The sequence below is a fragment of the Tursiops truncatus genome, chromosome 18 (assembly GCF_011762595.2).
Source record: "Tursiops truncatus isolate mTurTru1 chromosome 18, mTurTru1.mat.Y, whole genome shotgun sequence".
Classification (NCBI taxonomy): Eukaryota; Metazoa; Chordata; class Mammalia; order Artiodactyla; family Delphinidae; genus Tursiops; species Tursiops truncatus.
The window spans coordinates 69,687,058-69,711,402 of NC_047051.1; the positions used below are offsets into that span (position 1 = coordinate 69,687,058).

Genomic DNA, 24,345 nt, shown 5'->3' on the forward strand with positions numbered 1-24,345 from the left:
CTAAATCTCTCTCCCCAGTTTTAACGGCTCATGGCTACACCATCACCGTCTATTGTAACTTGGGTCTTTAAAGCCAAGAGGAAACACATGCCTTGGTTCCTCCAGAGTCTTGTGTGTCTAAAAGAAGGCAGGCCATGTGGGTCACCAGAAGATTTGGCTTGGGGGTTCATCATTTTGCCAATACCCATTCAAAATGGGTAATTCTTGACAGATGGCTTAGGACAAATAATTTTGGCCTCAGAACTGCTTTTGTTTTCTCCAGCAAAGATACCAGGAAGATATGCATGTGCGTTGGGGAAATTAGATGCCCCAGGCTGTGTTTGTGTACGTATGCATGTGTCTAATCCTGTCCTGTCACAGCGCTTTGCAAAGACTGTCTCTTCTCGACCTGCTAACTGTGAGCTTCCCAAGTTGAGATTGTGCTTTGTTAGGTCCGGTACCCAGGACAAGGCCTGGCACATGGCAGACACTGAATAAACGTTTGTTGCTAGAATATGGAAATTAATTAATTAATGTAATCTGATTTGCATAAGCAGATGTACCATAAAGGCTAAAGAAGCTTGAACTTCAGGGCCCCAAAGATTTGTGAGAGTGAGACGTTTTAACTCCAATTAGTTAAAAGTATTCTTGCTTTCCACTTTGATTTACACTTTGTCACATCTGACTTCGTGTTTGCGGGTTTAGGCTCAGGGGAAGTTGAGTCAGGGTGCATTTAGTTTGGGTTTAGTGGGCTACATGTTTATGTGATTGACATTCACTGTTGTCTTATAACCATGCTGGCCATCCTGGTATAGAGATAAGTTCTAGGAATCCTTCTGCCCACTGGGAAGGACACATCCCAGGTTGGGACTTGAGGGTGCAAGGCTATATAGCTTCCTACAGTGCCCAGAGCAAGAGGAATATGTGTCATAGAGGAGAGACAAGACTTGGAAGATTTGGATAGGAAACTGGAAAAGTCTTCCATGCATCAGGTGTGTAAAATTATAAGCTATAAATCATTCTCTACAACACCTAGTCAAAAAGGACGTTCTTTTCCAAACGGAAGAGAAACGAAAGAGCAGATGCATTCACTATACTTTCTTTTTTAATGAGGATTCCATGACATAGAGTTTATGATATTTGTTTCTGGAGTACACACCTATACTAGCACCACAGACAGCAAGGACATCTGGGGCAAAGTAACACATTTATGCACCTCAGCTTGCATCTTACAGTACTTTCTGCATCCTGTTCGGATGAAGTCTGGTGGTTCCAGGTGAAGTGGTGTACTAAATGATCGCTGAGTCAGCAAAGGTGCTTGAACTTTCTAAATTGTTAATAGTAAACAACAAGTGTTGATCAAGCCCCAGAAGACTGGTTCACTTTTGATCTCTATAGGAAAAATTGTATTACAAAATTGTTGTTTCATGAAGAGGTGATCAAAGAGCATGCAGCCAAAAAAAAAGTAGGAAAAAAGTGTACTAAGCAGTTAATAACAAGTATAAAAAGCAGTTTTCGTTTTTGGACTCATGATGGTTTTAGTTTGATCAGCTTTATACAATTTGAAATGTGTATTGATTTCTCACTCTACATAAATATTCCCTTTCATATCTAATTTGGTATTCAAAATTTTGTAATACTTTTCAAATAGATTGACAAATAGACATTTGATGTCTCAGTGCAAGTTCTTCACAATACAAGAACTAGTCACTTAATCCCTCCCTACCATTTATGGTAAAAAATTTTGCTATTTCAGCTGTAACAGCTCTAAGTATATAACAGCTCTATATAACATATAACTATATAACAGCCCTATAGAACATGTAACTATAGAACATCTCTATACAGCAGATAAATATATAATAGCCCTATAGCTGTGACAGCTCTAATTTGCATTGCCAGAAGTGACAGGCAGTCTTCTGAAACACTACATTTTACTCTAAATGGTGCACACTGTGTAATCTATTTAAAGACCTTTTAAGGAACAAGTAGGAATTCAAAGTTAAATAATTTCCATCTGAAATGGGGACACTATCAGCAAACAGCAGGTTGTGGGAAACTCTACAGAACAAACAACCTGGTTTCTTCAATTTGAAGAAAAAACAAAAAGCAATGGAATGGGAACTATTAGAAAATGACATTCATGAGATAGTTGGAAATCATCTGACTGAATATTTGATATTACATAATTATTGTTACTTCTTAGATATGAGATGGTTGTTAAAAAGTTATCTTGTAGAGATATGTAAAATATTTTTAGATAAAATTATATACCTGTAATTTTCTTCAAAATACTAATGGAGAAGTGGATGAGGCAGGTATGACTATAGGTTAAAGTTTAAGGGCTGAGTGAGGGGCACATAGAGGTACATTATACTACTGTCTTTTTCGTGTGTGTATGCTCAAAATTCTCTATAATAAAAAGTAATAAAATACTCAATTTGATTGTCAAACCCAACAGACATGACTCAGATGCCAAGACCATCATACGGATGACAGAATCTAGTGCGTGGTTGTAGTGCATGTCTTAGGGAGTTAAAGTCTTGATAAATGTCAAGAAGTGAAATAATTTCATTGTTTCTATTATTAAAATTAAAAGTTGTGTGTAAGTTGTATACAATTAGATACTTTCCTTGGTAAAAAAAAAAATTGGAAATTTTTGTAGTTTTGTATTTTATTAAGCATGCCCAAATATTCCACACATAGGAAATATGTATTTTAAAGAGATCAAGTAGCATTTATAATAGAGGAAGCATTGTTATCCTAGCATGAATATAATGGTGATATGAAAAATATAATAATAAAATGATTAACATTATGGAATTTTTATGAGGCAAAAAAATGGGTTTTTTCCCAAATGAGACCAATATTTTATTTACATACAAGAAATAAGCCAGTACAAAATACATTCAAAAAAATTCACTTGGCGCTAAAAATCCCACCACCCCATCCCCAATCTCACACATCTGGGTTCTTCTCCTGGCAGCCCCTGGGTCAACTCAGCTTTTCTGGGCCTCCTGCAAGAGCCTGGGGGCAGGGGGTGGGGTCAGCAGCCCTGAGGGCAAAGGTGAGGGTGCACTGCTGACAGTGCCCCGGATCACACTCCATCTCTCAGTCATCTCTGTCTACAGGTGGACCTGCTCCATCCCCGACCAGGGCCCTCACAACCCAGGGCAGGTGGTAATAGGAGGGCAGGTAGTTCAGATGCACTGAGAGGTGTCTCCCTTCACCTGGCAGTGCTGTGGGGCGGCTCCCTGCCACCCCCCACCCCAGAGGATGCAGTGGCAGGTGCTCTGTGCCGAGGTCCCCAAGCGCGTTGATGCCCTAGCCATGGCAGGTGGTGAGCAGGTATGGGTCACAGAGCTGCTGTGGGTTCCACTTGTGGTTGGGGACAAGGACAAAGCCGTCAGAGGAACCTGGGTTCTCAAAACCAGTACTTATCCCTGTATCTTGTGACATTTGACAATGTTGAACCCTCGCTGCTACTTGAAACTGTCTCCCTTCAGTATCTATGTCCTCCTACCTTTTAGGGTACTCTCAATCTCATGTATGGGCTACAATTCCTCCGACTCACCCTTCAGTCATGGGGGAGTGCGTGGGGAGGGTGGGAAGGGGGCTTCGGCATCTGTGGGCTTCTCCTTTGGGGATTATAAGGAGGTAGCACAAACTGAGGGGAGATCTCACGCATGGCTGGACCAAACGGGAAATCATCTGCTTTCCCATCCATCCCTCCCAGAACTCTGCAAATCTACTGTAGAAATAAAAGGTATCAGTTTAGAAAACACTTCATGAGGAAACCATTTGACTTTATATGATTTTATTTTTCAAAGAATATCACAAGAGCAACCAGCTTTCCCCTCGAGATGAATCTTGATATGTTAACATCATTTTTGATGAACAAAGCTGAAGGACCCTAACAACGACCCCAGCAGCTTTTTGGATGAACTCCATATGTTGCAAGAACTTGAAATCTTGGCCACCAGGGGACTTCTGAAGTTCTTCTTCCTTAAAGTGTTGCGGGGAATAGTCCAGCGAACAGTTTGGGGTATAATCTCCGGCGAGTCTGATGGTATACAGGCATAAAAAAATGGCTGGTTTTGTTCTCTTTCAGAATGGAAGCTGATATCCTCTTGAGGAGGTTTTGATGCTGACTTATGTTTGCTTGGGAAATAATCTGACCTTTCTGACTCATAATCCCGTACCTTCTCCTTTCTTGTGCGTTTCTCTTTACGCTGTGTATAACTGTCATCACATTCCCAAGGAGTGTTGTTCTTTCTAGATAAATACAATTTGGCCTTCTTTCGTTCTTTGCTTTCCAAATGCCTGTGAGGATTGCCTTGGCTTTTTGCAAGATGTAATTCAATATCTGATTCCATTAAGGGGACTAAAGAATAACATTTTCCACTCCTTGCAGTCTGTGAAAGCTTCGCTTCGCTGAACGGAACGGAAGATGATACAGACAAAACCTCTACAGTATTTAAGGAACTGTGACACCACAAGTCAGGAGGTCGCATTTTGGAAGATGACCTATGTTTCCTGCTTTTGTGAGATTCATAAGAAGGTGGTGTCATTTCGGAGGATGACCTATGTTTCCTGCTTTTGTGGGATTCGTAAGAAGGTGGTATCACAAATGAGGAATGTTTTTGACAGCCTCTAATATGATGGGAACCTGAACCTTCACTGTAAAGTGGTTTCAAATCAGTTTTGATTTTTTTCTTCTTATAGAGATTTTCCACAGGCATGTCTTTCTGTAATTCAAACAGAATATTCTGTGACTTCCAACTTAAATAAGGGTTGGCATCTGAAAATATACATTCTTCACTCTCGTGTACATCAAGAGCTGAGCATTCCTCCAAGTTATCTGAACTCTCAATATTTGTCTGACTATCAGTAAAATCTTCAAAATTCTGAATTGAATGGGAATCAACTAAATCCCGAGTCTTTTCCTGAGTCTTTAAATCAACAGATTCACATGTATTTGTTTCTTGAAACCATACATGACATCCTTTATCTTTTTCTGGAGTCACATGAGATTTTAACTTTGAAAGAGCCATGGTATCTTTCTGCACTGTGTTGTGTTGATCAGGGTCAGAGGCACACACCTGAGTGGGCTCCAAGAAATTTCTGACTAATGATGAGTTTTCATGGAAACTTTGCTTTTTGAAAGAGATATGTTCTTCTAACCGTCTTGTACCAATGGAAAGACCACCACTTTCTCCACTATTGTCTACTTTTTTACGTATTGCAACTGTCTGTAATTTAAGAATATGTTTGGGAAGTGCATTTGGCTTAGGGAACATACTTTTGACTGGAGAGCCCAGGAGAAAACGATGGTATTTGTATTGTAAATCAAGATCTATTTGATGAAGAGATTTTTCCTCAAAAAGTAACAAAACTCTGTTTTTTTGTTTTGGTACTTTGACACCAGAATGAATACATTTAGATAAAGGCTTCCTTCCATCCTGAGCCCTGGCCATTGTGTAAGATTCTCTTACAATTCTGGGAAAGGCTTTCATTTGAATCTCCAGTGTTTTCATAGAAAAGTGTATGAGAAGTTTGTTTTTTTCTCCTACTGAATAGTTTTGGAGAATATGAGGCAATGTCATCTCTCTAGCAGAAGTCAAAGGAGATGTTCCACTATCTAGCTCATTTATACTCTTTAACTCTGTAATGATCTTTTCATTGCCCCTTGAAACATTAACAATCAGTGACTTCATACAGCTGACAGGAGGTGAGTCTTTTTGGTATTTGTGCTTTAGGTTAAATTCTATGGTATCAATCCCTTCCAGAGACAAAAAGAACATTTTTTTATGTCTTGGATAGAGCTTCCAACTGTTATGTTTTGAAATAGCCAGTTTTTGATAAAAGTTGAACTTTTGGAAGGATTGTTTTACCACCTCTGGTATCAAATTCAGTTTTATTTCAGGTGCTTTTGACTCTAAATGATTAGTGGGCTTGATTTTTTCTTTGCAAGTAAAATTTTCTAAAATAGGTTTTGGCTGCAATTTGGGACGTATTGTCATGTATGTTGCATCTGGACCCCCTGCCAAAGGTGGTGACTTCCAATCATCAAATCCTTCAGATTTGACTCGTGGAGGCTCTTTCCTTTGCTGTACACTGATCATGAAGTTTGAGGTCCACTGTTGCATGGCCTCTTCTGGCACTGAGTGTTCTGCATTTTTAACAATTTCACTCTCACCAGCAGCTGACTCTCTAATTGCTGTTTTCTGGGTATCTGATGATTCCTGGAGATTCTGCTGTGGACGAGAGGATCCCATGATTCCTGGTGCATCTTTGTCTATTTTGCTCCCTGACTCTAGATAAAGAGGTGCTGATGGGATGGAAAGACAAGTTCTTGTCAGAACCATACATGGTTCATCTTTACCTTTGTGCACTTTTTCCCCTGGCCCTTTAATAACATTCAACACAAATTCCTTTGTACTAAGGACATGTGGTATTGGTGAAATCGTTGCCTCTTTGTGATGTGTCCTGAGCCTCATATCTACTTTTTTCACATCATACTTTTTTTCTTTCTCTGACATATGTTGTTTTCTTTTTATTACATCACTACCAATTCCTTTCGTATCTGGTCTCTTCTTTGCATCTGATAATGCTGAAAGCATTCCTGAAAGTAGAGAGGGTTTTTTAATTCCAAGCCTTCCTTCATCTACTTGTGTACCTTTATCCAATTCCAGCTTAGTTGGAGGTTTGGAAACATAAATGTTTCTTACCACCGTACTGGGTGGTTTACCTTGACTTTCCTGTTTCTTTTGCTCTATCCCCCCAGTGTTCAGATGTAATTCTGTTCTGTGGAGCATATATGAAGAAGGTGACTTCTTGGACTTCAAAGTTATATCTTTGGTGTGCATCGCACCTCTCCTATCTACCATTTTTTCTCTTTCCCTCTCTTCTTTCTCAGGCATAGGTTGTTCCTCGTTTTGAACATCTTTCGTGGTATCACCACTAATTGAATATGTATGTACTATTTGCCCTGCATTTGATATTCTGAGCAAAACAGACCTTTTAAGTGCTAGCATTTCATTGTCGACTTGTATTTCTTTATCTATTTTGAGGGCAGGGAGAGATGGTGATGAAGTAGAACATTTCTTCAGGTTTTGACCAACTTTTGTGGTATCAGCACTGATTGAATCTGTATGTACTATTTCCCCTGCGTACGATATTCTCAGGAAAACAGACCTTTTAAGTGCTAGCATTTCATTATTGACTTGTACTTTATCCAATTTGAGGGCAGGGAGAGATGGTGATGAAGTAGAAGATTTGGTCAGAACCATACCTGGTCCATCTTTACTTTCCTGCATCTCCTTTTCATGATGTTTGGGGAACATGAGGTTTCCTCTTTCTACGCCATCCTCTTCCCTGTTCTGGGGCAAATGTTGTTTTTCTTTTGGGGGACTGATGACAGTATCACTAGCCATTGGCTCTGCATGTACCACTTCCTCAGAACCTGATGATTTCTGGAAGTTTACTGGGGGAAAAGAGGGTCTTGATAACATTGGCATGCCCTTTTCTCTGATGCTGGTGTTTTTGTCAAGGTGAAGAGAAGATTTAGAAGTGCAAGTCTCAGTGAGTGTTGCATCACCCGGCTCTCGTTTATCTTCCTGAACCTTCCCTTCTTGCCCTTTAGTTTTCCACTGAAGGTCACTTAGATTGTATGTAAGTAAAATAGGTGATTTCTTTGCTTCCAAATCCATATTATTGTGGTCCACTCTACTATCCATATCCATATATTTCTCTCTCTCCTTCTCTTCTTTGTGTAGCATGTGTTCTTTTAATTTTTTTATGTATTTCGAAAGTTGTCCCTCATCGGTCTCAGCGTATTCTGATGATTCCTTGGACTGTGCTTGTGGGAGAGGCAATTTTGTAATTCTTATCATGTACCCCTCTCCTCCTGTTGTATCAGATTTAAGATATGGTAGAGCGAGTAAAGAAATATTAATGTTTTTCAGTTTTGTGACTAGTTCACTGTCCTCTCTCTGTACCTTTCTCTTTTGCTCTTTAATTTTCCACTTCAATTCTTTGGTATCACGTATATATGAAAGTGGTAATTCCTTTGCGTTCTGATGCATAGATATCAGGAGCACTTTGTCTTCAATAACTGTTTTGAGTCTATCTTTGTCTTTTAACAAATAACCGTCAAATGACTTAGCATCTGCTTTTTTGCTTGGATTGAATGGATCATAAATCTTCAGTGGTGAAAAACAGGATTGTATTATTCTTTCTGTGTGTTCTTTTTCATTCCTGCTAGTGTCCCATTTCAGGTAAGATGGAGAAAGTAAGGAGGCACGAGTTTCCCTCAGAACCATTTCTGGCTCACCTTTGCTGTCCTGCACTTCCTTCCCTTGCCCTTTGACATTCAAAGGTAGTCTGTTTCTACTGAGTAGATGTGTAAGTGGGGATGTATGGGCTTCCAAAGTTATTATTTTGGGGTATATTCTATCTTTCTTGTCTTTTGTTTTTACTCTGAACTTTGTCTCTCTATATGGCATATGTCCATTAGTTTTTATTATTCCATTACATGAGCTAATACCTTGACTGGAATCTGCATATCTGATTTTCCCTGCACCTGATGACTCAGGGAGCTGAAATGGTGAAGGAGAGAATCCTGCAACTGCAGGCAAGTCTTCGTCTCCTTTGGTTCCTGCATCCAATCTATGGTGAGATGGAGAAGGCGAGGAAGGAGGAGTTTTTGTTGGAGCCACATCATGGTCTTCTGTTCTTCCCTGCCCCTGTTCTACTCTCTCCTCAATGCTCGGCCATGGCTCCTTTCTCCTACTCAGAGCACTGTGCTCAGCAACACTGAACACATGAGGAGGGGATGATGTCTTTGCCTTGAAATCTGTGCCACTGGCGCACACTGAGCCGCTCATGGCTGCTGTTTGTACTCTGTCCTTTTCTTTCGGTGGTGGATGTTGTTTTCCTTTCTTTCTGTGGCTATCAGTTGACTTTGGAGGTGCTATCTGCACTGAAGGCAATGAATCTTGGAGCTCAGGGGGTGGCACATAATTCCTTATGATTCCTGGACCACCTTCTTCTTCTGTTGTTGTGTCAAATTTAAGATGAACTGAAGAAGTGACAAAAGGACAAATTTTGCTCAGAAGCACGACTGTGTCCCTTCTACCTTCCTGCCCCCTTTTCACTTGCTCTTTGATGTTCACTTGCAGTTCCTTTGCTTTGAGTATATGGAAAAGGGGTGATTTCTTTGCCTTCAAAGCTAAGCACTTGGGATGCATTAGGTTTCTCACAAAAATATTTGCTTCACCCTCTTCTTTCTGTGTCATGTATTTTGTTATTTTCAAATCACTTGAGATATCATTCACAGGTGACAGTGTGTATTTTAATTTCTCTGCATTTGATGATTCCCTGTGCCATGAGAATGGAATACCGGGTTTTATTACTCTTTGCTTCTCTTTCTTGCCTTCTGTAACTTTGCTTAATGTAAATTGAGGTAGACAAGGTTCTGTCAGAACCTCATGTAGTTCACTTCTTCTTTCCTGTACATGTCCCAAGTCTTCTCTTCTGTTTGTCTGTACTTCTCTAATTTGGGGGCTACACCTGCCAGGGGTATTGGGTACATGTGGAAGTGGTAATACCTTTGCCTTGGAAGTTGTCTCTTTGGAGTACATTATATATTTCATATTTACTACTTTTCCTCTATCCTCTCCTTTCTGGGGCATATATTCGTTTGCTGCTTGTACATCACTTGTGATATCACCCTTGATGAACTCTTTTTTTTCTTTTTTCACTATATCTGATGATTTCTGGTGTGATGGTTCTGGAAGAGAGTACCTTGTTACTTCAGCTCTGTAGTCTTCCTCTTTTATTCTTGTATCCAGTTTAAAAGAAGTAGCAGGTATGGAAGTACATGTCAAAATCACACTTGGTTCACCCTGAATTCTTTGTATCTTTTTCTTTTGTTCTTTGATGTCCAACTGGATTTCCTGTGAACTTGGTGATTTCTTTTCCTCCAAAGGTAGGACTTTTGCCATTTTTACTCTTCCTTCTTCTTCCTGCATTATATGTTCTTTGGCTTTTTTTACATTGTTTGAGTTATCACCATAAACAGACTTTTTATGTGCTATGTTTCCTGTATCTGATGAATCCTGGAGTTTGGGTTGTAGAAAAGAGGATCTTGTTTTTCTTAGCATGATTGCTTCTCCTTTCCTTCTTGTGTCCACTTCACAGTAAGGCAGAGAAGAGATGGAAACACAAGATTTTCTCTGAATCCCAACTCGTTCATCTTTATGTTCCTGCATCTTTTCCTCTTTTTTTTTGATGTTCAACTGTAATTCCCGTGCAATTGGAGACTGGTTCACCTCCAAAGCTATTCTTTTGGGATTCCTTATGTCTTCCAAAGCCACTTCCACTTTATCTTCATTCTCCTGTGACATATATTTTGATCTTTCTATGCTGCTTAAAATATCATCAGTTGGCTCCCCACATATTATCACTGCATCTGACAACCCCTGGAGGGTCAATGGTGGAAGGCAGAACCCTGACACTCCTCGCATGTATGCCTCTTCTTTCACTGCAGGACCCCATTCCATGTGAGGTGAAGACAGAATGGAAACACAGGGATTATTCTGAACTACAGCTAGATCACTCTTATCTTCCTGCATCATTTTCTCTTGTTCTTTATTGTTCCACTGTGGTTCGTTTCCATGCAGTGTATGTGTAAAAAGTTTTTTCTTTCTTTTAAAAGGGGCACATTTGCAGCCCCTTATATCTTTCATGTATACTATATTGTCTTCATCTTCCTTCTTTTTCTGGGGCAAACGTTGTTTTGATTCTATCATGTTGCTTAAACTGTCTCTACTAATTGACTCTGCAAATGATGTTTTCCTGATATTTGATGATGCCTGGAGGTTTAGTGGTGGAAGGCAGTTCCATGGTGTTCCTGATTTATCTCTTCCTCCTTTTGTTCTTGAATTCAAATTAGGATGTGATAGAGATGGTAAGGAAGTAAACAGGTTTGTCAGTTTCACACCTGATTTACCTTTACCTATCTGCACATTGCTCTCTTGTTTTATAATGTTCAACAGCCCTGGCAATTCCTTTTCATTGAGTATACGTGACAGTGATGATTTCTTTGCTTTCAAGATAATGTTGGGATCCATTATTCCTTTCATATTGACTTTTCTTCTTTCCTTCTCCTTTTTCTGTGATACAGGTTGTTTTATTCTTTTTACATTATTTGAGATAATCTCATCAATTGTCTTTTTATTCAATTTGAGGTAAGGTAAAGAAGGGATGAAGTCATATATACTTGTCAAAATCAAATTGGGTTTGACCTTTCTATGTTTTATATTTACCATTTTATCTTTTATGCTCCACTGCAGTTCTATTCTATTGCCTGGGCTACCACCGTCAGTGATATTAAATATATTTGAAAATAACAATTTCTCCAAAGTTCTTTGGGGGTGTATTATGCCTTTCTTAACTCCTCGCTTTAAGTCATTCTTCTGTCTTTTATTTTCAGGCAAAAGAGGCATATGGATAGAAAGAGAATGTGAAAATAATCCAGGTAAACGTACCTCTTTTTGCACCTTTTTTTGATACGCTTTATGTAATTGCACATTCTTTCTAACTCTTAGCTTGGGGGAGCTAACATTTGATATTGAATCAATTACCTGCGCCCCATCCAGTGATTTCTCTCCTTTCAGCAATGAGACATTCTGATATTTTACAGTTTTAGTGAATGATTCTAAAGGCGGCCTTGTATTTTGTTTTGTTGTTTGCCTTGGAGGAATCGAGGGTACAGTCCATTCCAGGCCACAATCACATCCGGTATTTAGTTGATCTTTAGAAATCAAGTCTAATCCTTTTGTCCTGCTTGACACACTACCTACTTCCGATAATGCTTCCTTTGTCAGAGGTGTTAAATGTGGCAGCAGCCAGGGATCATTTTGAAGGTAAGACGTATGCTCCACAAGATTCTCAGACGGAGTCAACAAGTGCTGCCGGCTTTGTTCTATACTGGGTAAGTTTTGTCTTTCCTCACTTTTTTGAATATATCCAACAATAACACCCATTCCTTTTAATGCTTCCTTAGCCTGTGGAGGTGAATATTCACAGTTCATCCTATTTGTGCCATCTAGTTTTACTTCTTGCACTGGGATATCAGTTTGACGTAGACCTGCTTGGGGGTGAGATGCAGACTTTCGAAGAGCCTCATAAGTACATTTCTCTTGCTGGTCTCCCCTTCCTGTAATAAGCGAACCAATTCCTTCTGCACTTGGAGTGTAATCCACTGTGCTAACTACTTCTTCTGATGCCTTCTTTTCACACAGCATCTTACTCTGAAATATATCTCTCGAAGAGTCAGAAGCAAGATTTGGACAAATATGTTGTATACGTTCTGGTTGCTCTTCTCTTCCTGCAATAGACAAGCCAATTCCTTCTGTATTTGAAATGTGGTACGTTGGACTATCGACTTCCTTTAATGCTTTCGTTACCCTTAGCAATTTAATCTGAAGTATATTCATCAAAGAATGAGAAACAGATGTTGCAAGAGCCTTGCATATATTTTCTTGTTGATGTTCTTTTCTTTCTCCAATATGCAAATTAATTCCTTCTGAGCATGGAGGTTGATCCACTGGAATATCTGCTTTGTTTGATGCTTTCTCTACTACTGGGCTCAAAACCGTTGGACTGATTCCTTTGGCTGAGACTTCTTTCTTTCGCTTTCCAATATGGAGTTGATGCAATATGCAAGAGGAAACTGATTCCAGAAGATTTTCTTCTTTCTGGTTAGAACTATTTTGTTGCTTTGCCCTCCATTTTTTGGAAATCTTTATTTTCTGTCCATTTGATTTTGACAGACTGTCCATTAACTTTGGTTTCTCTTTTCTCCATGGATTTACATTTGAAACGATAGGGGTGTTAACATTTTCTTTCCCTGTTGCATTTCTTGCCCCTTTGACACGAAGAGGCTCCTCACTGGGGCAAGATAACGAATCCAGAATCTGTTCAGGAGCGTGATCTGGTTTCACTTCTCCTTTCTGCACTGCAGACATATATCGCTGGGCCTCTACATTTGTACAAAGAAATGTCTGTCCTTTTGAACCTTGTAAGATATCAGTTTCTCTTAATCCTCCTCTTCCCAATAGATGTGAAATATTTTTTCTGTCAATGTATGTACCTTCCTCAGAGACCTTTACTGTATTTTCCAAATGAGGAGTTTCCATAATGGGATACAAAGTATGCTCCAGGTGTGTCCTTGAAATACTTCCTTGTTTCAGCAGTTTCTGCTCCTTGCAAGTCTTCTGTTGAGAAGCATCCAACTCTGGGAGAAACATATTCTTTCCTTTTGAACTTAAGGAAATGTCCGTTTTCTTGGATACTTCTCTCCACTGTGGAGTTGGAAATGAATGTTGGGTCATGTCTCCATATCCCTCCTTTACTCCTGGTGTGATAAGGAATTTGTGTTTTGTGTGTAATCTAATTCTTGAGATGTCAAATGTAGTGCAGTTGGTTTCCCTCTTTTGTGAATGTCGATCAGGATATACTTCTCTTTTCAAATCTACTGAGAATTTGACATCGTCAGGCTCTTTCTTCAGTGGCTGGCTCATCATGAATCGGTATTTACATTGTGGGAGAACGTCTGGTGAAGCAATTTGGTACTTTTCTTCTTGCTCTCTAATATATTGTTTCAGTGTTTTAATATTTCTTGATTTAGCACTCTTAGCAATGGACTGTGAAAATGCTATTTGTCTTCTATTTAGTGCTTTCTCCAGCTTTGGCTCTGGAGGAATGTGTATCAGCCTTTGTGCCTTGCCTTTCTCCCTTTCTGCTTCCATCAATGCTTGAATTTGAGGTGGAATAGACCCAGAGTCACAAATAGTTTTCAGAACGAACTCTACCTCAGCGTTACCTTGCTGGAACCCCGGCTTCTGTTTCTTGATGTTACACCTCATTTCCTTTTCTTTGCTCTGGGTTCCATACCCTGTTGTGTTATACATCAGGGAAACAAGTGGTTTCTTTGCCTTTGACTTTACCTGTTCAGTATGCATAGTGTTTGTCACACCTGCTGCTTTTGCATTACCTTTATGTTTTATGATTTTAGGATATTTAGGATTGTAAGCATAAGCAGAATTCTGGATGGTTCCTGAGACACATGGTTCTTGCTGTCTAGTTTGTAGAAACTCAAATGGCTGGGTATTTTGTGGAGGTGTTCCAAACAAAACCTGTTGTTCATACTCTTCTTCCTCTGTAACTCTTGCTTTGTTCAGGGCATTTCTCTTTTCAGAAGATTCTTCATAGTTACCCCAGGTACTAGGTGACTGCTCCATTTTTATGTGCGGTGGAATAGACGTAGAAGCATCTGTAGATTTTAGGTCTGCATTTAACACAGTTTTCTCTCTCTCTATGCGCACCTCCTGTTCCTGTTCTTGTTCCTTATTAATGCTTAAAGCAGCATGACCTGTGGCATTAACTGATTGTAAAATCACTCAGCTTTCAACTGGCAGCTCCATGTGTGTTGGTTGTACAGGACTAAACCTTGATACTCTGTCTATCTCTGTTTTGAATCTGCTTTGCCTTTTAATGTCAGAGGTATCCAATGTGAAGTAAATGGCATTTGTAAATATAACAGCCACATTTTTACCTTGCCAAATCTCTTTCATTTTGGTTTTTAAATTGGATCTAAGTTTTTTCCTCTGCTTTGTGACAAACTGCCTATTGACTTTAAGTATCTGTGAAATGAGTGGCTCCTTTTTCTTCAGAGCTAAACATCTGGGATTCAGTATGATTTTCTCTTGTACTGTGTTTATCTGGCTTTCAGAGTCAGATAAAACAGGCGTGAACAAATCTAAAGGCCCCAAGAGAGCTGTGGCTAAGTTTTCCTCCGACTCTGCCTTTTTCTCTGTGATAAGACCACCCAGATTTTTGTGACGTGTTCTGTCATTATACAGAGTGTCCCTCGCTGCTGTATCGAATGAGAGTTGATCAATCACTAACTTGGGCGTTGGAATCTTAGCTCCCTCAGTGGTGAGGAGTAATCTCTCTCTCACACTTTCATTCCATTGCCTCTCTCTTATCTTGTACTTAACTTTGTGGGGTTTTTTAATATGGATTCCTGTAAGACAACTTGTGCTATTAAGCACCTGTAAAATTGATGGTTTCTCTGCCTCCACAATTACCTGCTTGGGACTCATTGTATTTTTCTTGTCTGCAACCTCTAATGTGTAACTCTGGCTTCTGGGTTCAGACGAATCACGGCTGGAGAAATCTAAAGGCTTTAAGACAGTTCTTACTAAGTCACTTTGATTCCATGTCTTTTTCTTAGAAATAGGATGATCCCATATCCTCCTCGGATTTCCATCCCAGAGACCATCACATTGTATGGAACCAGTCTCTGACTTTCTAGCTTTTGGAAATGGGGTCTTTAGACCTACCATATATTGTATTCCCCCTTGAGTACGAAGATGTTTCTTCAATGTTTGTACTCGAATAAAATTCATCACGTTTCTAGAAACAGCCTCTAAGATAGTTTCTCTAACGTGTTCTTCTTGCCTCATATTTTGCATGGCACAAGACAAATTCCAAGTCCTCCTGCCTTCTGAACGATTCAGTTTAGATTTTGGTTTGTAAGGGCCAAGATTTTTCATATGATGGGAACTGAAATGGAAGTGTTGACTATAGTGCAGAACTGATTCTGCTAACATTTCTGGGATATTTTCCTCTTCCTTTTTATGTGGCACATTCATTTTACCTGTGTTGCTGGATCTGCTTTGTGTATCAGTCAAATTGGCCTCCCATGCTTCCCCATCACTTGGTGATTTCTCTAGCTCTGGATAGGTATGGTTGTGTATTTTCACTCTTGGTCGATCCGTCCCTGTTTTTGGTGTGCTATCAATTTCAAAATCTATTTTGTTATCAGTTGAAACAGGTGTGGGAGATAAAAACGCATCACCTATACTTCTATTTGGTTGCATGTCCTTTATCATAGACTTTAAATGGCCTTCCTGTTCCTTTCTACAGTACAGATGACCATTCTCAGTGATATTAAGCACCTGTGAAAAAAGAGGCTTCTTTGCCTTCATTGTTATACATTTGGGGCCCATAAGATCTTTCCTTCCTGGAATCTGTAATGCCTTTTTCTGCCTTTTAGAGTCAGGTAAAACAGACATCATGGATATTGTTAGTAAATCTCTCGGCAACTCTTTATGTTTCTTGGCAATACGACCACCCACTTTCCTTCTAGAGCTTTCATTATATGGATCTCCAAGCACTGAGATCCCTGACTTGGGAGGTGGGATATTTTGATCAACTGTGTATTTTGTTATTTTTTGAGTTTTTATGTCTTCCATTTCTTCTTCAAGTTGTTGGGAAGCTGCACTGGGAACATCCAGCTTCTTTGTGGAGCTCTGATCAGATGTAGTCCTATACACTGCCTCATCAATTAAAAGACCATCAAACATTGCTTTCCCTCTTTTTAGATGTGAACTCTTTTCACTTATTCTATGCAGTATGTCTGTTTGTGGTAGGATATTCTTTTTCAGCTCTTCAGTTTGAAATGGAATTATCAGAGGAGAACAAATAGACTCCAACATATTTTCCAAAACTAGTGCTTGTTGCCATGCTTCTTGCTCTGTAATAAGCATATTTTGATCTTTTCTACTTCCGGTCCTATTCAGGAATTGTAGACCTGCTTCGAGTAAAACTTCCTTGCCCATTTTTTCTTTTTCATTTTGCCATCTTGATTCTGATGTGCTGCTTGAGGTGCTCCATTTATTAGAGGTATATTTACACACTCTTTTCCCTTCCTCTTGTTTTAACTGTATAATATTGACTTTTTTTCTTAATGGGCCTTTCTTTGCTTTCAGTTTTTTGTGTGTTTTGATGGCAGGTGAAACAGGCGTAGGTGAAAAAAAGGTATTCATAAATATATTTGACATACTTTGAGATATTTCTTTGGCCATGTCATCCAAGGTGTAGACCTGTTCCTTTCCATAGCTGGGGGCACCAGACCTAGTGATATTAGTTGTCTTTAAAATGGATGCCATCTGGGCTTTCCCAGTTCTAGACTTAGGGATTAGTGCTGCATTTCTCAACCCTTTAATTTTAGGTGACGCTGGCATGTAGATACCAAAAGACTGCAGGGTTCTCACTCGTAAATCCTCTGGTAACCCTATTTTTTCCTCTGGAATAGAACCAGCAAGTTTCTTTGTAGGGCCTCTTTCAGATAGGATATCAGTCAGTGCTTTAACAGTTAAAGATTCACTAAGTGATTTCCCTGTCATTGGAGATAAAATCTTTGGACTCTGCGTTTTTGTTCTTTTTGGTAGCTTCTCAAATGGAAGTGAATTCAAAATAGAGCAAGACACAGGATGCAATACACTTTGTGTGAAAAGTGTGTGTTGCTGCAGCTCCTGAGCTATGGTAAGCGATTCTGGGATTTTTTCCCTTGCTGAATACTTACATTTTAGATCTGATTTCACAAAGCGAGGTTCCTTCATGTTAGGAGCATGGAAAGTGAGGTGCTGGGAATTCCATGGCGCTGCTTCTCCACCGAGGTCTTTGACTTCCTTCCTGACATTTGAGGCCCTGCCCTTCTCGCCCCTGGAATAGGGACACGAGGCTCTTTCTCTATCTGGCCACTGCCCTTGGTGTTGCAGCTCATGACTGAACCTCATCTTCCACGGCATGTCCGTCTCTACTTTGCTTCTGTCATGCACTTTCATGTCCAGTGAAACGGCCACGGGAGAGGAAAAGGCATTCAGGATGACAGCTGCCACAGACTGACCTTGTTTCCTCATGGTTTTGTAGTTGCATTCAAATTGCCTACCATGGCTTGGTGCACCACATTTTGTGATGCTAAATGTCTTTGAAATCAGTGTCTTCTTTGCCTTCAAAGTTACACATTTGGGACTCATTTTATTTCTCTTGTGTGTAAGTTTTGAGTTGTTTCTTTTTGACACAGGTAAAGCAAGTGTGGATAAATCCAAAACCTGCGGAATTGCTGCTGGTAATTCTTGGGCTACTCCTTCCTTTCTCTCTGCAGTACGATCTTCCAGTACCCCAGAGTATTTTATCTGAATTAAAAAGTCAACAGTCTGTGATTTCAGGGTTTTTGGATGTAGGGCTTTTAAATAACCATTCCCAGGGATATTAAGTATCTGTGAAATTGGTGCCTTCCTTGTCTTCATAATAACACATTTGGAACTCATTTTACTTTTTAAGGCTCTACATGTAAGCGTCTTTCTCTGCCTCTTAGATTCAAATAGATCAGGTGTGGAGGCATCCAAAGACCCCAGGACAGTTGCTTGTACATATTCTTTAAACTCTGCCTTTTCCTCTTTACCATGATCGTACAGGTCCCCCGTACATCTCCCATTACTTGGGACATCACATTTCATTGTATCAATTAAAACTCGACCAATTAGTGATTCCTTTGACTTTAGAAAGGGAAGGGTTGAGCTTGCTGACCACACCGTGCCATTTAGTGTCTGCTGGCTTCTCTTTGGCTCCTCTGCCGGGGTTGGATCTGGAAGCTGTGTTTGTCGTGGGACGTCTTGTTCTGTAACAAACAGAATTTTCCCACGTCCTTTGTTTCCCCATTTGTGAAGGTCAAGCTCCTTCCTCTGGCCTGAACAGAAGATGAAATGCTGGCTGTGCTGTGGAATTATCTTTAACAACATCTCCTGTTCACCTTCTTCTTCCTCTTCATCTTGAAGATTGGTTTCTTTGGTGTCACCTGGAGTAATATTACCTTCATGTGGTGATATCTCTTGCTTTACTTGTTTAGAACTGAGTCTTTTTCCCCCTAACATGTTTTTTTCCCTTTCTCTCTTGCTATACCTATTAACGGCAGGTATAATAGACGTGAGGGAGTACCTGGCGTCTGCCATTTTTTCACCTTGACCCACCTCTTTCATTTTGGTTGTTAAGTTATATCCCAATTCTTTTCTATGATTTGGGCTAGCACCAGCCTTGATATTGAGCATGTTTGAAATTGATGGTTTCTTTGCTTTTAAAATTCCACATTTGGGCTTCATTAAGGTTTTCATGTCTGAATATTGTTTGAAATTTCTCTTGCTTTTGGATATAGATAAAGAAGCCAGGCAGAAATCTAAAGTCACTGTCTCTTTCTTTTCAATACCATCAGCTTGTTCCTTTTGATGGTTTGCATCAGATGGAACACCACATTCTCTTTCAGAAACTATTTGTTCATCAATCTTTGCTTCTCCTGACATTGGAGGTGAAAACCTAGCATAGCTCTCTAGCTTTCTAAGTTGAAACTGATCCAATGTAGGGCATGAAGCAGAGCTTAAAATAGTCTGTGCAAAATGTGTTTGTGGTTGTACCTGAATATTTATACTTCCTGGTTGTTTCAGTTCCTCATCTGATTTGACAAGGTCATGATCCTTCTTCTGATATATATTGAATATGAGGCCTGGGCAAGTCTCTGGAGCTGGTAAATCTTGTTCCTGTGCCTTCTCCGCCCCATCTTTCACACTGTTAGATAAACTACTCATATTGATAGAACCTGGGCAACATATTTTTCTTCCATTTGGCGATTTCCCTTGCACTAGCTGCATATGACTAAGTCTTGTTACCATTTGCATATCTGTCTCCACATTTAATCCAATACTCATTTTGATGTTGGGCAAAGTAGGCACCTTGAAGTGAATGATATCCAAAAATGCATCTGCTATATTTTTATTTTGCTGTGGATTCTTCATCTTTATTTTTAAATTGCATTGCAGTGCCTTGCTCTGCCTGCCATTAAGCATATGAAAAATTGATGGCTTTTGTTCTCTCATAGTTCTATACCTATGACTCACTGTTTTTTGCTTCCTTGCTAATTTTAATATGTTTTTCTTCCTTTTAGATTTAGAAATAAAGGGGTCAACCGAATCAGAAAACTGTGGGAAGGTCACTTGCAAATTTTCTGGTAACTCTGAATTTTTCCCCACAAAATAAGAATCTAGTTCCCTTTTAAGGTTTCCACCAGATGGTAGGCCACACTCTGTTGTAGTGTTCAAAAGTTTATCAAGTGATGAGTTCCCTGCCTCAGGAGCTGGAATCTCCAGACCCGTAGGGGCTGTTATGTCATCTTCTGGTTTGTTGATCTTCTGGAGTTCCTTAGCTTCTTGAGGACCCATCTGGAGGCCAGTCTGCAAAGCAGTTTGTGTAAAGCATGTTCGGTGCTGTATATCTTGTTCCTGTGTTAAACGGTCCAGTGCTGGGTCTGGTTCGGCAAGGTGGGTCTCTTTCCCTTGATACCCATTGATCCAGAGGTACTGGGTATGTTGTGGAGCAGTTACTAGCAACGTTTTTTGCTCCTCTTCCTCTCCATCTTGTACTTTTTCTTCTCTGTCATAGAATGCACTACTCTTATCAAAGAAATCAACATACTGTGGTCTCCCCTCACCTGCTAGTCCCTGGAGCTTTACCTGAGCATGGCAGAAGCTGTTTGTCTCTTCTTGTAACCTGCTGTACACAGGAGAGTAAAGGGTGTTTAGAAATTCATAAACCAGCCCATTAGCTTGGTTGATCTTTTCAAACTTGGCCTTAAAGTCAGATTCCAGTTCCTTTCTATGACCTGTGATATTACATATTTGTGAAATTGATGGCTTCAATGCCTTCATGTGTACAGACTTGGACTTCACTCTAGTTTCTAAGTGAGAGAATCTTACTCTATTTTTCTTCACTTTAGAATGAGATAAAACAGGCATGTGGCAAATAAAAGTCTCTGGGAAAATTGCTGGTAAATCTTTGGGTAACTCTGCCTTTGTTTCTGTAAAAGAATAAACCATTTCCCTTGTATCACTTCCATAATCTGGGACATCACTTTCTCTTGTTGTTAAAGGGTCTCCAATCAGTGATTTTTCTGATGCTGGAGGAGGCATCTCAGAATGTGCAGTGCATCTTAAATCTGTTTGTGTGGTCAGGCTTTTCTTCATATTCTCAGCATGAAATGGATCTGTTATGGCCGAGTAAACAGACTCCATCATGATTTCTGCAAATGTGACTGGTTGTTGCATTTCTTTCTTTGTTTTAAGCTCTTTCTCTGGATATGCATCCAATCTGAGGTTCCAGCAATCCTCAAGGACAGCTTCTGGTGAAGCTTCTCTGTCCCCACTCATTTCATCTTGCAATTTAGCTGCTTCTGGTGTGTCTCCAGAGTCACTTCCTTTAGTAATGGTATCTGAACACTTTTCTTCTCTTTCAACTTCTGATATCTCTTGTTTTAGCTTGGTATGACTGTGATTCTCTGCATTTAATCTGCTGTGTGTTCTAATATGAGGCAAAATAGACACGTGAGGGTCAAGAACACTCAGAAGCATATCTGCCACAGTTTCTTGCAGTATTTGTTTAATCATGATTTTGAAATCGCCTCTCAATCTTCTTCTATGATGTATTGGTGGTGTCTTTACTTTCATAATTACACGGTTGAGACAGAGTACATTTTTGGTTTCTGGTAATTTTTTTCTGATTCTCCGCCTTTTCACACTTGATAAAGGAAGCATACGCCTATGGAAAGACCCCAGGGCAACTTCAGGTAAAACTCTTTTTAAGTCTTCCTTTTTTTCTGCAGTTTGATCATCCAGGGGCTTTCCAGGGCTTCCACACAATGCAACACCATGTTCTGTTGTTTCAGTTAAAACTGGCAAGCTCTCTGACACTGTAAGAGGATGCACTGGATCTGCGGTTTCCCTGCCTGTAGGTCTGTCTGTGCTTTGCTTCACCTTCTCAACTTGAAATGGATCCATTGTGGGGCATGGACCAGTCCCCACAATTGTTTCTGTAGAAAGAGTGTGTGGTTGTACCTCTAGCTCTTCATTTTGAGTTGTTCTACTTTCTGAACAGCTATGTCCTATTTCAAATTTGACGTACTTGGGCTTCTGCTTTAGTTGTAGACTCAACCTGAAACCTGCTGTTAGCTGTGGATCTGCTTCTTGTAGAGCCTGTTGTTCTTCCTCTCTGTCATGTTCCTGTGGTTTTTTAAATATACATCTCTTCTCAATGTATTCTGCACTCCATGTTTTCTTGTCATCTGGTAATTCGTCTTGCTTTACGGCTGAATGACTAAGCCCTATTCTTGATGTATCTGTCTTGGTTTTTAATCCACTCTGCGTTTCCATATGAGGTGGTTCAGAAAGGGCAGTGTGAGTGGCATCGTGAAATGCATCAGATATTCTTTCATCTTGCCTATTTTTTATGCTGCTTCTAGTGTTGCATTCAAGTTCCTCACTTTCACTTAGGTCACCATCTTCTGTAACATTAACTATTAATGGTTTCTTTTCCTTCTCAATTACACCTTCTGGACTCTCTTGAATTTCTCCACCTGCTGATTGTTCACTGCTTTTATGCTTTTTGGTTCCTAGTGAAATGAGCAAGTTGACATCTGAAGACTCCAGAACAATTTCAAGAAAATCTTTTTCGTGGGTATTTCCCTTTGGAAAGCACCTTTGCATTTCTGATGTACTAGTTGGTAACTTCTCTCCATTTGTAAGTAGAAGATGTGAATTCTCTGTACTTTTTAGGTCCTCCCATGTTTTCTTTCTTCTGTCTGACTCCATTTTGGGAGAGGAATCAAATTTCTGCAAAGGTGCTGATATAGCTTCTTCTAAAGGTGTCTCATGCTTTGCAATATGCAGGTCAGATGTTTTTTCACTATTTGGGGCACAAAACTCTGCAATATCGATTTCCTTTGTTTGTAAAATTGGGTCTTTAAGAGACTCTTTATTCTTCCAGTTTGTTTCTATTAATGAAGAACAAGGTGCTTTTTGTTTATAAGCATTGACCATGAAAGACTCTTCTAGCTGAGGTGGAATTTTTGGTGAAATGTTTTTTAGTTCTTTATTGTCTCTGCCATGATGCTTTTCGTTTTTAGTACTCCCTGAGGTTCCTCTTTTCTCAACAGGCCCTGCATAGTTGACTTTCTCTGCATACAGTGACTTATTTTGCTTCAGCAGAAAATGTCTACATCCTGTTAAACCTGGCATAAATTTCACTAGTCTTTTCCTGGAATACTTCCTAATATAAGGAGGAACAAGCTTGAAAGCATAAGTACGACACAACGCTATACCTGATACACCTTTTCTTTGATGTAACTCTTTCTTCTTAGTTTTATACCTGTGTCTTAACTTGCTACATTCTGAAGTGTGACATACTGTGATTTGAAATACTGGCGAAGTTGATGTTTTCTTTGACTTTTGAGGTGGAACTTTGAGACTAAATTTACTTTTACTGTGTAATGTTTTTCTTCTGTGTTTCTGCCTGGTCATGGTAGGTGAAAGAGGCACTGAGCCATATGCAGGATACTGATTTAATTTTGAGCTAGCAATTTGTTTCTGGCCCTTTGCCTTTACACTCTTCAGTTGTGGCATCACTTTAGCAACTGAATTTGGGCTTAGAGTTAAAACTAGATGTCTGGCATTATTAAAAATATTATTTTGCCCTGGGATTGAATATTGAATCTTGTTTGAATCTTCAAACCAAACAGAATATTGGGCCTCTTCTGAGTGTTTTGTATCAGACTCTAGGTCCTTGATTGAATCTTGAGTCTCAACAGAATGTGGGACTTGGACCAAATGTTGGCTCCTGTCCCTATGTTGGGTCTGGAAGGAGCCTTGTGTGCTGCTGGTAAGTGGTTTCCTCATCAAATCTTGAGGCAGAGCAACATATCTGGCCTTGATATCAGGCTGGCTATTGATTGATTCCTGGTTGTTAACAAGTTGTTGGGCTTGACTAGTAAACTGGGCTTCAGAAAAATCCTGATTCGGAAGAGCACTTTGTCCCAGAAAAGAATCTTGTGCTTCGGCAGAAATGTCCATTCTAACAGAATGTTGATTCTGAATCAAGGGCTCTTGAGACCTTGAGTACAGATAGGTAGTTTTACTCTCTAAAGTAGCTTTGGATGTTAAAGGCATTTTATTTCTCACATTTTCTTCCAGAAGTCTGACTTGGTCTCTAGAAAGAAATAAATGGGCAGGAGGGTGTGGTGCCACATCTATATCTTCACTTTCTATAATGATTCTAGAAATTCTTGAAAAGTTAAAGTCAGAAGAAAACATCAAATTTTTATTTTCGTTGGCTTTCATTATGGAAGATAATTTCTTAGATGAAAACTGTATTGTTTCATGTTCGTTTTCAGGACACCCTCTGCACCTTGGAAAAATTTCCTGTACTTCTGAATGAAACAGTGACAAAGACGAGCTAGTACCATCTGAAGATGGCTCATGACTTTCACTAAAGTGACTTATGCGATATTTACTTTCACTGGTACTTGCCCGTGTTGGTTCATCTGGCAGTGAAACTCTGTCTCCAGAGTTACTTTCATTTCCTTCAGATGTAAGTGATGAAGTAATTGTTCTTTCTGAAAAGTCGTCAACTCTG

At 39.7% G+C, this 24,345-nt stretch overlaps 1 protein-coding gene across 1 annotated transcript in view; it reads right to left on the reverse strand.

The window, feature by feature from the left end:
* Nucleotides 1–2,706: 2,706 nt before the first annotated feature.
* Nucleotides 2,707–24,345, reverse strand: part of CCDC168 (coiled-coil domain containing 168) — a 33,467-nt gene continuing 11,828 nt past the window's right edge. The window contains 1 exon segment of the mRNA XM_073795398.1: nucleotides 2,707–24,342. Coding sequence (XP_073651499.1) covers nucleotides 3,864–24,342 — 20,479 coding nt within the window. The 3' untranslated portion in view covers nucleotides 2,707–3,863.